At 41.3% G+C, this 15835-nt stretch overlaps 1 protein-coding gene across 1 annotated transcript in view; it reads left to right on the top strand.

Annotated features, from left to right (window-relative positions):
* sp4 (sp4 transcription factor) overlaps window positions 1–14921 on the top strand; it is a 92732-nt gene extending 77811 nt beyond the window's left edge. The window contains exon 6 of the mRNA XM_068003661.1: window positions 12356–14921. Coding sequence (XP_067859762.1) covers window positions 12356–12606 — 251 coding nt within the window. The 3' untranslated portion in view covers window positions 12607–14921. The remainder of the gene's footprint in view (window positions 1–12355) is intronic.
* The last annotated feature ends 914 nt before the right edge of the window (window positions 14922–15835 follow it).

Raw genomic sequence — 15835 nt, 5'->3', positions numbered from 1 at the left:
TTTAAATATATCGTGCCTGTAGGTTCCACTGTGATTGTAATCATTGCTCCGGTCAACATCCTGGGGGTCACCATTGACCAGAAACTTAACTGGACCAGCCATATAAATACTGTGGCGACAAGAGCAGGTCAGAGGCTGGGTATTCTGCGGCGAGTGACTCACCTCCTGACTCCTCAAAGCTTTTCCACCATCTGCAAGGCACAAGTCAGGAGTGTGATGGAATACTCTCCACTTGCTTGGATGAGTGCAGATCCAACAACACTCAAGAAGCTCGCTATCATCCAGGACAAAGCAGCCCGCTTGATTGGCACCCCATCCACCACCCTAAACATTCACTCCCTTCACCACTGGCGCACAGTGGCTGCAGTGTGCACCATCCACAGGATGCACTGCAGCAACTCGCCAAGGCATCTTCGCCAGCACCTCCCAAACCCGCGACCTCCAGCACCTAGAAGGACAAGAGCAGCAGGCACATGGGAACAACACCACCTGCACGTTCCCCTCCAAGTCACACACCATCCCGACTTGGAAATATATCGCCATTCCTTCATCGTCGCTGGGTCAAAATCCTGGAACTCCCTTCCTAACAGCACTGTGGGAGAACCTTCACCACATGGGCTGCAGCGATTCAAGAAGGCGGCTCACCACCACCTTCTCAAGGGCAATTAGGGATGGGCAATAAATGCCGGCCTCGCCAGCGACGCCCACATCCCATGAACGTATAAAAAAAAATGTGACATGATCGACTACAATAGGGCACCACCTACCGTTATGTAACAGCCTCTAGCACCCTTTCTCCCCCTCCACACATTTGGAAATGGCAGGTATTCTCAAAACTTTAATTACCCAACTGTACAATATGTTCTAAAAGTGACTCCTTGCCACAATCCATGCATAACAGACAAAGTTGTTTAAATTCTTGATCTTTGTCCGAAGCGCGAAGCAGTTGTTGAACTCCTGCATTAGCGAACCAATGTTTAAAATTCCCCAAAATGAATCTCTGAACTCTGTTTGAGGCTCCTGATGATTTAGTGTGGAATGGATCCTGCAATGTGGAATCCCCAAGGCAAAAGAAGAACAACTCACTTAAATAAATCTTTTCAGGTTGGCCCCCACACCGAGCTAGTTCAGTATCGATACTCAAGCTCAGGATCTAAATTGCCTGCCCCTGCTCTCCCATTTCAGCCAGTTTAATACTGTCTCTTAGCTTGTTTGTTGATTATGGTTGCTTAACTGGCCAAGTGGAGCTTTTACCTTTTAGGGGTATATACTGGTCTTGTATTCTACCAAATACTTCTTAGAATACTTCCCACTGTTTGTCTGGAGGTTTACCCATTAGCAGCTCAGCCCAGTTTACTGTGGTCAATTTATTTCTCATCCCTTCGAAGTTTGCCTTACTTAAATTTAAAATCTTTGTGAATCTTGCATCTCCCTCTCAAACTAATATCAAATTCAACCACTATTTGCACGATGTTCCCTTACAGTCAGATTGTTAACTAATTCTGGTTTGTTACTCATCACTAAATCTAGTATGGGCTCTTCCCTTGTCACTTCTAAAACATACTGTTCCAGAGAACTGCCCTGAAATACATTCCAGAAATACATTTCCTTTACTACTTGAGCAATTATGCCGCTCCCAGACTTTGTGAAAATTAAAATCTGCCATTATAACCACATTGTTTCTGCTACATGCTTTTCTGATCTCTGTATTGGCCACTACTTTTACTCTTGCTGGCTGGTGGGCTGTTCTTCAATGGTGCTGCTTGCTGCCTGGCTGCCCTTACTGGTCTTGCAGCTCATTCTGAGTCATTCCCACTCCCTGCCACCCACCCATCGTTGTCCGATTTGGAGACTGCTCTTCGGTCCAATTCTGGGCCCCTTCCACATCCTGCTGGTTGGCTACTGTAGAGCCGGTTCGGCCATATTACATGTGTAATCCCTGATCACATTGGTCTGCAGCCCGTTCTCAGCCGCTAAATCTGCCATTTGTAAAAAATAAATTGAATGCGGCAATTATTATTTTCACACTTTTATTTGTTGGGGGTAATATTTGTGTTAATGACTCTATGTATCTGTGTGAAGGGAATTTTTTCAATATATAATTGTTGTTTATTTATTTGTATATTTTGTTAGACTTATTACCTTGTATAGGGGATAAAGTTGATTTTTTTTTTGTGGGAGTATATATTTTTGTTATAAGCTCCAAGTAGGAACATAGGAACAGGAGTAGGCCATTCAGCCCCTCGTACCTGCTCCGCCATTTGATAAGATCATGGCTGATCTGTGATCTAACTCCATATACCTGCCTTTGGCCCATATCCCTTAATACCTTTGGTTGATAAAAAGCTATCTATCTCAGATTTAAATTTAGCAATTGAGTTCGTATCAATTGCCATCTGCGGAAGAGAGTTCCAAACTTCTACCACCCTTTGTGTGTAGAAATGGTTTCTAATCTCACTCCTGAAAGGTCTGGCTCTAATTTTTAGACTGTGCCCCCTACTCCTAGAATCCCCAACCAGTGGAAATAGTTTCTCTCTATCCACCCTATCTGTTCCCCTTAATATCTTATAAACTTCGATCAGATCACCCCTTAACCTTCGAAACTCTAGAGAATACAACCCCAATTTGTGTGATCTCTCCTCGTAACTTAACCCTTGAAGTCCGGGTATCATTCTAGTAAACCTATGCTGCACTCCCTCCAAGGCCAATATGTCCTTCCGAAGGTGCGGCGCCCAGAACTGCTCACAGTACTCCAGGTGCGGTCTAACCTGGGTTTTGTATAGCTGCAGCATAACTTCTGCCCCTTTGTACTCGAGTCCTCTAGATATAAAGGCCAACATTCCATTAGCCTTCTTGATTATTTTCTGAACCTGTTCATGACACTTCAATGATCTATGTACCTGAACCCCTAAGTCCCTTTGGACATCCACTGTTTTTAACTTTTTACCATTTAGAAAGCACCCTGTTCCATCCTTATTTGATCCAAAGTGGATGACCTCACATTTGTCGACATTGAATTCCATTTGCCACAGTTTTGCCCATTCACCTAATCTATCAATATGCCTTTGTAATTTTATGTTTTCATCTACACTGCTTACAATGCCACCAATCTTTGTGTCATCGGCAAACTTAGATATGAGACTTTCTATGCCTTCATCTACGTCGTTAATAAATATTGTGAATAATTGAGGCCCCAAGACACATCCCTGCGGGACTCCACTAGTCACATCCTGCCAATGTGAGTACCTACCCATTATCCCTACTCTCTGTCACCTTTCGCTCAGCCAACTTCCTAACCAAGTCCGTACTTTACCCTCGATTCCAGGGGCTTCTATCTTAGCTAACAGTCTCTTATGTGGGACCTTATCAAATGCCTTCTGGAAGTCCATATAAATAACATCCATTGACATTCCCCTGTCCACTACTTTAGTCACCTCTTCAAAAAATTCAATCAGGTTTGTCAGGCACGACCTACCTTTCACAAATCCAAGCTGGCTCTCTCTGATTAACTGAAAATTCTCGAGGTGTTCAGTCACCCTATCCTTAATTATAGACTCCAGCATTTTCCCCACAACAGATGATAGGCTAACTGGTCTATAATTCCCTGGTTTCCCTCTCTCTCCTTTCTTAAAAAGCGGAATGACGTGTGCAATTTTCCAATCCAGAGGGACAGTTCCTGAATCTAGAGAACTTTGAAAGATTATAGTTAGTATTCATGTGGGTGTAATATTTTTACATTTCTATTATTGGCCCTTTAGATCTTGCATACCATCACCCATATTTCCTGTGCTCTACTTCATTACCTCTCCAGCACTCCCTATCACCTGGAGACGACACTTAGTCTTTACTCCCCATGTGCAATGCATTGGTGATCAACTAGTTACATAAAAATTCATTATCTTCCAATTTACAAAAATATACCGTTTTGGATACTGTTGGGGGAGATGGCTCACCAGGGGAAGGTGACAGCGGCCAGGTTCATGGCACCGTGGCTGGCTCTGCTGCACAGGAGGGCAGGAAAAAGAGTGGCAGAGCTATAGTGATAGGGGACTCGATTGTAAGGGGAATAGACAGGCGTTTCTGCGGACGCAACCGAGACTCCAGGATGGTATGTTGCCTCCCTGGTGCAAGGGTCAGGGATGTCTCGGAGCGGCTGCAGGACATTCTGGAGGGGGAGGGTGAACAGCCAGTTGTCGTGGTGCATATAGGTACCAACGATATAGGTAAAAAACGGGATGAGGTCCTACAAGCTGAATTTAGGGAGTTAGGAGTTAAACTAAAAAGTAGGACCTCAAAGGTAGTAATCTCAGGATTGCTACCAGTGCCACGGGCTAGTCAGAGTAGGAATGGCAGGATAGCTAGGATGAATACGTGGCTTGAGAGATGGTGCAAGAGGGAGAGATTCAAATTCCTGGGCCATTGGAACCGGTTCTGGGGGAGGTGGGACCAGTACAAATTGGACGGTCTGCATCTGGGCAGGACTGGAACCAATGTCCTAGGGGGAGTGTTTGCTAGTGCTGTTGGGGAGGGTTTAAACTAATGTGGCAGGGGGATGGGAACCGATGCAGGAAGTCAGTGGGAAGTAAAGTGGTGACAGAAACAAAAGGCAGTAAGGGAGAGTGTACAAAACATGACCGGACAGATGGTCTGAGAAAGCAGGGCAAAGACCAAGGGAAGTCTAGATTAAACTGCATTTATTTCAATGCAAGAAGTCTGATGGGCAAGGCAGATGAACTCAGGGCATGGATGGGTACATGGGACTGGGATGTTATAGCTATTACTGAAACATGGATAAGGGAGGGGCAGGACTGGCAGCTCAATGTTCCAGGGTACAGATGCTATAAGAAAGATAGAGGAGGGGGAGTTGCGTTCTTGATTAGGGAGAACATCACGGCAGTAGTGAGAGGGGATATATCCGAGGGTTCGCCCACTGAGTCTATATGGGTAGAACTGAAAAATAAGAAGGGAGAGATCACTTTGATAGGATTGTACTACAGACCCCCAAATAGTCAATGGGAAATTGAGGAGCAAATATGTAAGGAGATTACAGACAGCTGCAAGAAAAATAGGGTGGTCATAGTAGGGGACTTTAACTTTCCCAACATTGACTGGGACAGCCATAGCATTAGGGGCTTGGATGGAGAGAAATTTGTTGCGTGTATTCAGGAGGAATTTCTCATTCAGTATGTGGATGGCCTGACTAGAGAGGGGGCAAAACTTGACCTCCTCTTGGGAAATAAGGAAGGGCAGGTGACAGAAGTGTTAGTGAGGGATCACTTTGGGACCAGTGATCATAATTCCATTAGTTTTAAAATAGCTATGGAGAATGATAGGTCTGGCCCAAAAGTTAAAATTCTAAATTGGGGAAAGGCCAATTTTGATGGTATTAGACAGGAACTTTCAGAAGTTGATTGGGAGAGTCTGTTGGCAGGCAAAGGGACGTCTGGTAAGTGGGAGGCCTTCAAAAGTGTGTTAACCAGGGTTCAGGGTAAGCACATTCCTTATAAAGTGAAGGGCAAGGCTGGTAGAAGTAGGGAACCTTGGATGACTCGGGAGATTGAGGCCCTAGTCAAAAAGAAGAAGGAGGCATATGACATGCATAGGCAGCTGGGATCAAGTGGATCCCTTGAAAAGTATAGAGATTGCCGGAGTAGAGTTAAGAGAGAAATCAGGAGGGCAAAAAGGGGACATGAGATTGCTTTGGCAGATAAGGCAAAGGAGAATCCAAAGAGCTTCTACAAATACATAAAGGTCAAAAGAGTAACTAGGGAGAGAGTAGGGCCTCTTAAGGATCAACAAGGTCATCTATGTGCGGAACCACAAGAGATGGGTGAGATCCTAAATGAATATTTCACATCGGTATTTACGGTTGAGAAAGGCATGGATGTTAGGGAACTTGGGGAAATAAATAGTGATGTCTTGAGGAGTGTACATATTACAGAGAGGGAGGTACTGGAAGTCTTAACGCGCATCAAGGTAGATAAATCTCCGGGACCTGATGAAATGTGTCCCAGAACGTTATGGGAGGTTAGGGAGGAAATTGCGGGTCCCCTAGCAGAGATATTTGAATCATCCACCGCTACGGGTGAGGTGCCTGAGGATTGGAGGGTAGCAAATGTTGTGCCTTTGTTTAAGAAGGGTGGCAGGGAAAAGCCTGGGAACTACAGACCGGTGAGCCTGACATCTGTAGTGGGTAAGTTGTTAGAGGGTATTCTGAGAGACAGGATCTACAGGCATTTGGAGAGGCAGGGACTGATCAGGAACAGTCAGCATGGTTTTGTGAGAGGAAAATCATGTCTCACGAATTTGATTGAGTTTTTTGAAGGGGTAACCAAGAAGATAGATGAGGGCTGTGCAGTAGACGTGGTCTACATGGACTTCAGCAAAGCCTTTGACAAGGTACCGCATGGTAGGTTGTTACATAAGGTTAAATCTCATGGGATCCAAGGTGAGGTAGCCAATTGGATACAAAATTGGCTTGACGACAGAAGACAGAGGGTGGTTGTAGAGGGTTGTTTTTCAAACTGGATGCCTGTGTCCAGCGGTGTGCCTCAGGGATCGGTGCTAGGTCCGCTGTTATTTGTTATTTATATTAATGATTTGGATGAGAATTTAGGAGGCATGTTTGCAGATGATACCAAGATTGGTGTTTGTTTGCAGATGACACCAAGATTGGTGGCATTGTGGACAGTGAAGAAGGTTATCTAGGATTGCAACGGGATCTTGATAAATTGGGCCAGTGGGCCGATGAATGGCAGATGGAGTTTAATTTAGATAAATGTGAGGTGATGCATTTTGGTCGATCGAATCGGGCCAGGACCTACTCCGTTAATGGTAGGGCGTTGGGGAGAGTTATAGAACAAAGAGATCTAGGAGTACAGGTTCATAGCTCCTTGAAAGTGGAGTCACAGGTGGATAGGGTGGTGAAGAAGGCATTCGGCATGCTTGGTTTCATTGGTCAGAACATTGAATACAGGAGTTGGGATGTCTTATTGAAGTTGTACAAGACATTAGTAAAGCCACACTTGGAATACTGTGTACAGTTCTGGTCACCCTATTATAGAAAGGATATTATTAAACTAGAAAGAGTGCAGAAAAGATTTACTAGGATGCTACCGGGACTTGATGGTTTGACTTATAGGGAGAGGTTGGATAGACTGAGACTTTTTTCCCTGGAGAGTAGGAGGTTTAGGGGTGATCTTATAGAAGTCTATAAAATAATGAGGGGCATAGATAAGGTAGATGGTCAAAATCTTTTCCCAAAGGTAGGGGAGTCTATAACGAGGGGGCATAGATTTAAGGTGAGGGGGGAGAGATACAAAAGGGACCAGAGGGGCAATTTTTTCACTCAAAGGGTGGTGAGTGTCTGGAACGAGCTGCCAGAGGCAGTAGTAGAGGCGGGTACAATTTTGTCTTTTAAAAAGCATTTGGACAGTTTCATGGGTAAGATGGGTATAGAGGGATACGGGCCAAGTGCAGGCAATTGGGACTAGCTTAGTGGTATAAACTGGGCGGCATGGACATGTTGGGCCGAAGGGCCTGTTTCCATGTTGTAAACTTCTATGATTCTATGATTCTATGATTAGCTTAATTTAGCATTCATTAAAGATACAAATAATGTATTCGACTTCTACTGCCTATAGGCATTGTGAAAAGCACTGCCGATTGGTGTTAGGAATAAGTCACATGTTTAGACCAATGCCCAGAGATTTTGTGTCTACTCTTAATTGGTAAAATGCATATATGTTGCTTTGCACGACAAACCAGACTAGTTAATTTAAGCCATATCTTGTCATTGGAATGATTATTAACCTTGTCCTACTAAACAGGAGCACTACACCTTTGGTTGAACAAAGTATCACAATGCAGCTAGAAAAAACTTGAGATTACTAAACAAGTGGGCATTCTGTTGAAGTAGCCTCAAGGTTGTTAAAAGATTGAACATTCAGTCTGAATTTGTCCAATTGATCCGAGTTCCTCGGCACGTTATTTATTATGTTTATGATCCAGGTTAAAAGCAATATTTATTTCTTGTTTCCCTTCAGATATTAATTTTCCATAGAGTGAATCAGAGGGGGTCTGAGTTGCATTTTGATCTGATTGTACTGATATATATTTGTAACTTTTGGTGTACAGAACTGGCTTGAATCAACTTGTTTAATAGGCCATCAATGCCTGTGGCAGTTTTCCCAGACAGAGAGCTTTGTTGCATCTGATAGGATGAAGCTTGGTAAATTATTAATGTGTTTTCAGGGCACTGTATACTAAATGCAGTAATATTTTTATTGGCTGGAACTGGCTGATGGTTGCACATGTTGATAATGGCTCTATAGCAACTAAGTTAAATGTGTCTCCAAATGGTGGTAGTAAAGTGCAATCTGACAGCAGCAGATAGTTTCAGTTGTCATGGAAATTGGAATTAATCTTTATATGATTGGATTATAGCCTTTGTACATTATCCAATAATCAGACACGTGTAAGCATAAATATTGAAACAAAAATCAAAATTAAATAGATGATCTGGTGAAAGACACCACGGACAAAGTGAAAATGATTTGCCGTAGGTTGCTAGAAAACCCAATGATTGCTACAGACCCACCCTTACAAACAACGTACAATCAATTGCTTTTGGAATTGTCTTAATTGAAATTATTGAATTTTCATGTACATCAAATCACCTTAAAAGTGGTTATCTCGGTAGTCAAGTGTGTATTTCATGCCAAGCCCAGTACTCTGCTAAAGTCACATCGAATCCTCTCCAGCTTCTTCAGATTGCCATTTAACACTAATGCACATGTCAAAAGCCAGACAATAAATGAACAAAAGAAAAGATCGTCTGAGTAGCTAAACCAAGTGTGCACAGTTGTGTATATTGTTCGTATAGGGGAGTTGGTGATATTTAAATATGAATTGACCATTTATTTTATTGCCTGAAAAGCAATCCATTAATTGATTTTTCACAGCCCTAATTAAATGTAAGTTAAGTTTGCAAATTTAGAAAATTGAGTTTGGGTTTCTGTTTGGAAGGGTGATAGTTAATGAAGGGATTTGATGAGTGCATTGACATTCTACTCTCGTCACTGGACATTCTTTTAGTGTGCTAATTGTATAACATCTAGGGAAAACAAGTGACATTTAGTCATTTTTATTATTTTGTATGGTTGGGAAAGCCAGGATTCATTAAATTTGGATAGTTCATTTGGAAATAGTGTTGCATGAGGCACCCACCAATGTAGTGTTTTGGGGTTTTCCTTCGCTAACAATTTTTCATAAGCTTATGGTGTATTGTTCCTTTTTATTTGATTTTCTTTTTGCATTAATGCACAAGTATATAATGCAGGTCAGCTATAAACTACAGAAACTAACTATGAGAACAAAAGTGTTATTAAGGAGCACAATAAAATCTAAAGATTTCCCCCTCTGAGAAATATCAGAAAAGAAATATCAAACTCAATGATTTAAGGGTTTTGTTTTACCCTCTATCTTTCTCCTGATCTATCCTGAAGGTAGCGACTCTTGCTGAGGTACAGTTACTAGCGTGCTGGCAATCCTCCAGTACCTCATTCAATTGGCCATTCTTCTGTAAACCTAGATGGTCAGGGTCAGCAGGCTATTTTATGGTGATATGCATCACAATTGAGCCCAATCTTGTACACACCTACCATCCACACATACAAACTTTCCAGCAAAGCAACTAGAAACAGGGGCATGAAGATGAATTCCCCAACTGCTCCCTGCCTGAGACCTTTGCACAGGCTGGGAATTGAACTTTGGACTTTCTGTTTATATGGCAGTTAAGGAATCGGTTGTGCTGTAGATACCATCTTGGTATAGTGGAATCGGTCACTCCTGTATGCGGTCTGAGTGGCGTACTTTTGCGGGAGTTGACTCACACTGCCCTATATTCACTTGTACGATAGCATGAGCTAGTGGTGTAACAAAAGTACCCCTTTGTCACCTAAGCCAGATATTTGTATATTTCACACGTCTACTTCTTCAGTCTCTTTGAAGGTGTGATGTGGAGATGCCGGTGATGGACTGGGGTTGACAAATGTAAGGAATCTTACAACACCAGGTTATAGTCCAACTGTTTTATTTGAAAATCACAAGCTTTCGGAGGCTTTCTCCTTCGTCAGGTGAGCGAGTGTGGGATTCCCTGGAAGGATATCGCATTTATAGTCAGAGAACAATACCTGGTGATTACAGATAATCTTTCCAACTGCCCGTTGTCAAGGCAATCAAAGTGTTCAGACAGAGTGATGTTACCTACAGGACCACCGAATACACAAACGGCCAGAACAAAAAACAGACAGAGAGAGAGAGAGAGAGAAACATCCGAAAGGAAGAGAAAGACAGAGAATGACCCGTTGTGTTAAAAACAGATAACTTTTTGTCGCTGGTGGGGTTACGTGTAGCGTGACATGAACCCAAGATCCCGGTTGAGGCCGTCCTCATCGGTGCGGAACTTGGCTATCAATTTCTTATCGACGATTTTGCGTTGTCGTGTGTCTCGAAGGCCGCCTTGGAGAACGCTTACCCGAAGATCGGTGGCTGAATGTCCTTGACTGCTGAAGTGTTCCCCGACTGGGAGGGAACCCTCCTGTCTGGCGATTGTTGCGCGGTGTCCGTTCATCCGTTGTCGCAGTGTCTGCATGGTCTTGCCAATGAACCATGCTCCAGGGCATCCTTTCCTGCAACGTATCAGGTAGACAACGTTGGCCGAGTCACAGGAGTATGAACCATGCACCTGGTGGGTGGTGTCCTCTCGTGTGATGGTGGTGTCTGTGTCGATGATCTGGCATGTCTTGCAGAGGTTGTCGTGGCAGGGTTGTGTGGTGTCGTGGACGCTGTTCTCCTGAAAGCTGGGTAATTTGCTGCGAACGATGGTCTGTTTGAGGTTGGGTGGCTGTTTGAAGGCGAGTAGTGGAGGTGTGGGGATGGCCTTAGCGAGGTGTTCGTCATCATCGATGACATGTTGAAGGCTGCGGAGAACATGGCGTAGTTTCTCCGCTCCGGGGAAGTACTGGACGACGAAGGGTACTCTGTTGGTTGCGTCCCGTGTTCGTCTTCTGAGGAGGTCTATGCGATTTTTCGCTGTGGCCCGTCGGAACTGTCGATCGACGAGTCGAGCGTCATATCCCGTTCTTACGAGGGCGTCTTTCAGCATCTGTAGGTGTCCATCGCGTTCCTCCTCGTCTGAGCATCATTGAAGGTGGGCTGAGCAAACATTTTTGTGACTAGATATGAGTCATTAAGCTGTTTTGTATTTTGGTATGGTGAACATGCAGAACAGCTGTCATGACTGGATTTATATAATTCTCTCTCTTGCTTTCTAATCTCCCTCTGTTCATAGACTTTTTGGCACTATTGGGTGTGAGCTATTTTTCAATTACCAAAACAAGCTAACAAATTACTTATGGTTTAGATTCTGGGGAAAACAACTGCCATTTAGAATACTAACCACAATTCATCTAGGTGCCTTTTTAAAAAAAAACTTGTTAGAATACACTTTCCTTGGGAAACCCAACATTAAAGGTATCTCCACAGGTGCTGCCTGACCTGCTGAGTGTTCACTGCATTTTCTGTTTTTTAAAAAATTCTTTCTGTGGAAACGGTAAAAAAATTCCTGAAATGTGACAATGGCTTAGTACTTTTTCTAATAAGCAACCTGGACAGCCTGTGAAATGGTTTTTAATAAACCTTACCAAACAATATATAGTGGAAAAAGTGCTCTGACATGTGTATGCATGGATGAATTGATAGAAAAGTTTGCTGTTGACAAGTACTTAACTGTCAGAGTCTCTCTTTCGACTATCCCATACTCAAGGCCACTGATTTGGGTTTGTCGTGGAAAAATGGGCAGCATTGTGAAATGTGTTCCCCAAAATACCTTGAAATAAAAATAGAATTTCACTTGTTCAATCACCATAAATCAATGGCCATAATAATAAAATGATAGAATTGCAGTATGTAATCCCCAAAACACCAGTAATCGTCCCAGACCTGAGTGTAATAAAAACGGAATTTGACTAACCTCGGCCACTACAAACCAGTGGCCGTGCTCATAGGTAAAGTTACAGCTTAGAATAACCAGGTTGACAAGATGGAGCTATTCTGTATGCAGGATATTGAAAATGATGATGGTTAAGGTTAGTGACACTTTCAAAGTGAAAACAGGAACCCATATGTTTCTATAAAGCTAAGAAGTGAAACATTGACAAATCTATACCACTGAAATATGAATTCCCACATATCCTCCCTTCTTCCACATCCCCCCCCCTCCCAATAAAAGACCTAAGTGCAATAGTATTTTCTCAGGTAAGTTATTCACCTTTATCTTTCTTCTTGCTTTCAGGTGAAAAGAAGTTTTCCTGCCCAGAGTGCTCAAAGCGGTTTATGCGGAGTGATCATCTTTCGAAACATGTTAAAACCCATCAGAACAAGAAAGGTGCTGCTGTTGTCCAAAGTGTTGGGAGCGTCTCGCCAGACATGGAAGCATCTGTGGCAGAGGTTCTAGTCTCTCCCAGAATAGTTGCCATAACCACCACTTCCCAGGATTCCAGTCCAACAATGCCAGCTATGGCAAATAGCATTGATGAATACTGATATCTTCAACATGCAGCAGTCCAGATTCAGCACTTATCAATTTATTTCAAAGAAGTAGAAACAATATTAAAAAGTTAGAAGAGCGTGGGGGGAAGAAAACAACTCTTAGATTGCAATTCGTAACTTGTTACGTAGATTTGGACCTAACATTTTAACTGGACATAGTAGCAATATGCAAAATAGCTGTTCAGTTTCTACCATTATTAAATTTATTGAGTATTGTGATTTAAACAATATGCAACAGCTAACCACTGTTTACTAAAAACACCATTATTAAGATAATCCCTGTTGTAAACAAAATTGCTTGTTTGACACTATCCAAACTAAGTCTTTTCAGTGATGCTTTTTTATTTTTTAAGGAGTTTAATTGTGCAATCTTAATCTACAGACTTCTATTAATTAGAGAGAGCTCTTTATTTTTTTTTAAAGGAATTTTCTGTAAAGATCTCAGTAATCTTGCTTTATACCATAGTCTTGGGCAAATCTTATCTGATGGTCATAGTGTAGTAACCACATTGATTATTCTAAGATGTTACTGATTGTTTAAAAAAAGTGTTTAATCAGTTTCTCAACTCACCATCTTCTCAGAGTGGATGACAATCGAAATTTAAAAATAATTCTATATACTAGAATCATTTGCTTTAACAGGTACCCAAATTAAAAAGGAATATATTAAAAAAAAAGTGAATCCAGATACATTGATAAGTAGCTGCAATAATGTAGAGAGGCTTAAAATGATTCTGTTTTGATTCAGCTTCTCTGTAAGGAGGATGATTTTATTCCAAGTTTTATTTACATGTGGAATAGATCTCAATTTGTATTTAACATTTAATTGTGATGAGCGTGTTCTTAGAAATCCGATGTCTGCAGCTGTTTAGTTATTGGAATAGCTTTCCAGGATCCTAAGTGTTGGACGATGTCAGCTAAGGGGACATTTTGGATACAGGGTGATAATTGCAACTCCCCTGTATGTCTAAAAAAAAAACCCACTTCTATTTTTCTTTTCTTATGTAAAATATTTGTTTTGCAAACTTTGAGTCAAGCAGGTTCAGAATAGACTTTTCAATTAAACTTGTGCATGAATTTTTTTGTACTCCTATTTAGATTTCTTTTTCATCCAACAGTAATTGTTTAGGCAGAAGTTTGTTGATTTGTTAAAATATTTTTATGGACCAGTTAACTGTTACTAGCCCTGTGAGAGAGGGTTTATTTTGTTCAACTTTCATTCACTTATTCGGCGTGTGTGTGTGTGTGTGTGTGTGTCTGTCTGTCTGATTTTTTTGCTCCCTAGCTCCATCTTCCATGAATCATACATTTATATAGTGTCTGCTTTTCACCAAGCTATCCTTGATAGGGCCTTCTCCTGGAGATAGGCTAGGCACTGATTTAATCTAGTGTCTCAGTAAATCCCGTCTTGAAGACTATTTCATTGCTCATTCCTTTTTGTATAAATATGTTTATACCACCGACTTACTCGTGTACTTTGTTCGTCTTAATTCTTGGTACAACTATATGAAATTATGATATATGTATAGTTCTATAAATGGTCAGTGTTGCCATTAGTAATACTTGTGTTTTTTTTCCAGTGAGTTAGTGTCTGTTGCAAGTGGTCATGGCTGTAGAAAATTACAGATCTGAAATTTGCATCTTGATTTATTATTTATCATAAGTATTATTTACTTGCTTATCTTATGCAAGGCCAGGAATGAAGGAGATGTATTTGTAGGTGCAAGTAAACTTGTCCTTTTGGGAAGCAGTAAAATATAAAATTATATATATATAGAATTTCATCAATATAGTAATTGACTACCATATTGTGATTATACAATTTGTTTCTGGCCTTGCAAAGTACTTTTGCTTTAACTTATGTCTGCTTCCATTTGTGGTTATAATCATGCATGTAATGATTAAAAATAAATAATTGCCCACCGAACTGAATTCTAAGTAACTTACAGATGTTTAAGAGTAAAAAGTACACAATTAACATGTGTAAAAATATTAAGAGGGAATATTGTTGATGGTAGTGTTTAGGGAAAAAAGAAATTTTGGTTTTGAATATCAGACTTTCTACAACAAAATTATTAACCTGAATATTTTGTTACAATAATTCACTTGTAAATCTTTTTTTAAAATGTGTTTTCCTGGCATCATAAACTTTTAATAATGGATTCTGCCAGTATGGCCTTAAAGGCACGATTTGTTCACATTTTTATAATGCAAATTTGTATAAAAGAGTGCATTTGTGGGGGAAAATGTGTTTTTTCACCTGCAGCAGAAAACCGAACTTGTCCATTAAAATATCCTTTAAGTTGAAATGCTTGTGCTTGTTCTTTTATTAGTTGAATATTCTTGGTCATTGTTTTCTTTTATAGGGGAGGAGAAGACTTAGTAAAACTGTTTTTATATTAGACCTTTTGATTTATCTTTTCGGTCAAACCACGAACAGAAAGTAATTTACTTTTAACAGGAAAATGAAAACATTCCTTAAATGGAAAAAGAACCTGAATACACATCAACAGGCCTGCAATACAAAATAAAATTCAAGGTGACTCTGAATAATGAGATAAAATATGTAAAGAAATGTCAATATGTTAGAATACAAATGGTCTGAAACACTGCCCATATATGTTCAGTCTGTTGATTCAGTAACAGGTTTGGAAAAGTAATGCAGTGCCTAGTTTCCTTCCTTTGGTCAATATGACTTTTCTTGTTTTATTTTGAGCAGTGTTACCTTTTGTTCTGCAATTATTGTCGCCTCTGACCTTTTTGACTTGACACTGCTGCAGCTAAGTGGGCTGGGTCAGACCTGCTCCCAGGCCACCACCAATGACCTGTATAGCTGGCTGCTAGGAAGCACGATTAGCTATCCAGGCATAATTCACTCTGATTTCTCCCCCCACCCCAACCCCTCCCCTGCTGGGAAATACTACATTCTCCATTCAACACTGCTCAGAATGAGGACTGAATGCTATTGGACTTGAATCAGAGTGCTTTGCCTATCATTGTACTGAGCATGGCTTTTTCTATTTCCCACTCACCTTGTAAAGTGTGATTCTTAATGGAACATTCTTTTCTTCTGCTGATACCGATACATTGCAACTTGTCTGTTATGATCATCCATAGGCTGGGCCCGATTTGCAGTAATACATAGATTGGCAAATATTGGAGTGCGCTCTCTGTATTAAAATGGACGGCCTCATACGAAGAAAGATTGGGTCGACTCGGCCTG

Source organism: Heptranchias perlo, chromosome 2 (genome assembly GCF_035084215.1).
Source record: "Heptranchias perlo isolate sHepPer1 chromosome 2, sHepPer1.hap1, whole genome shotgun sequence".
NCBI lineage: Eukaryota > Metazoa > Chordata > Chondrichthyes > Hexanchiformes > Hexanchidae > Heptranchias > Heptranchias perlo.
This window is presented reverse-complemented; position numbering and strand designations above follow the sequence as displayed.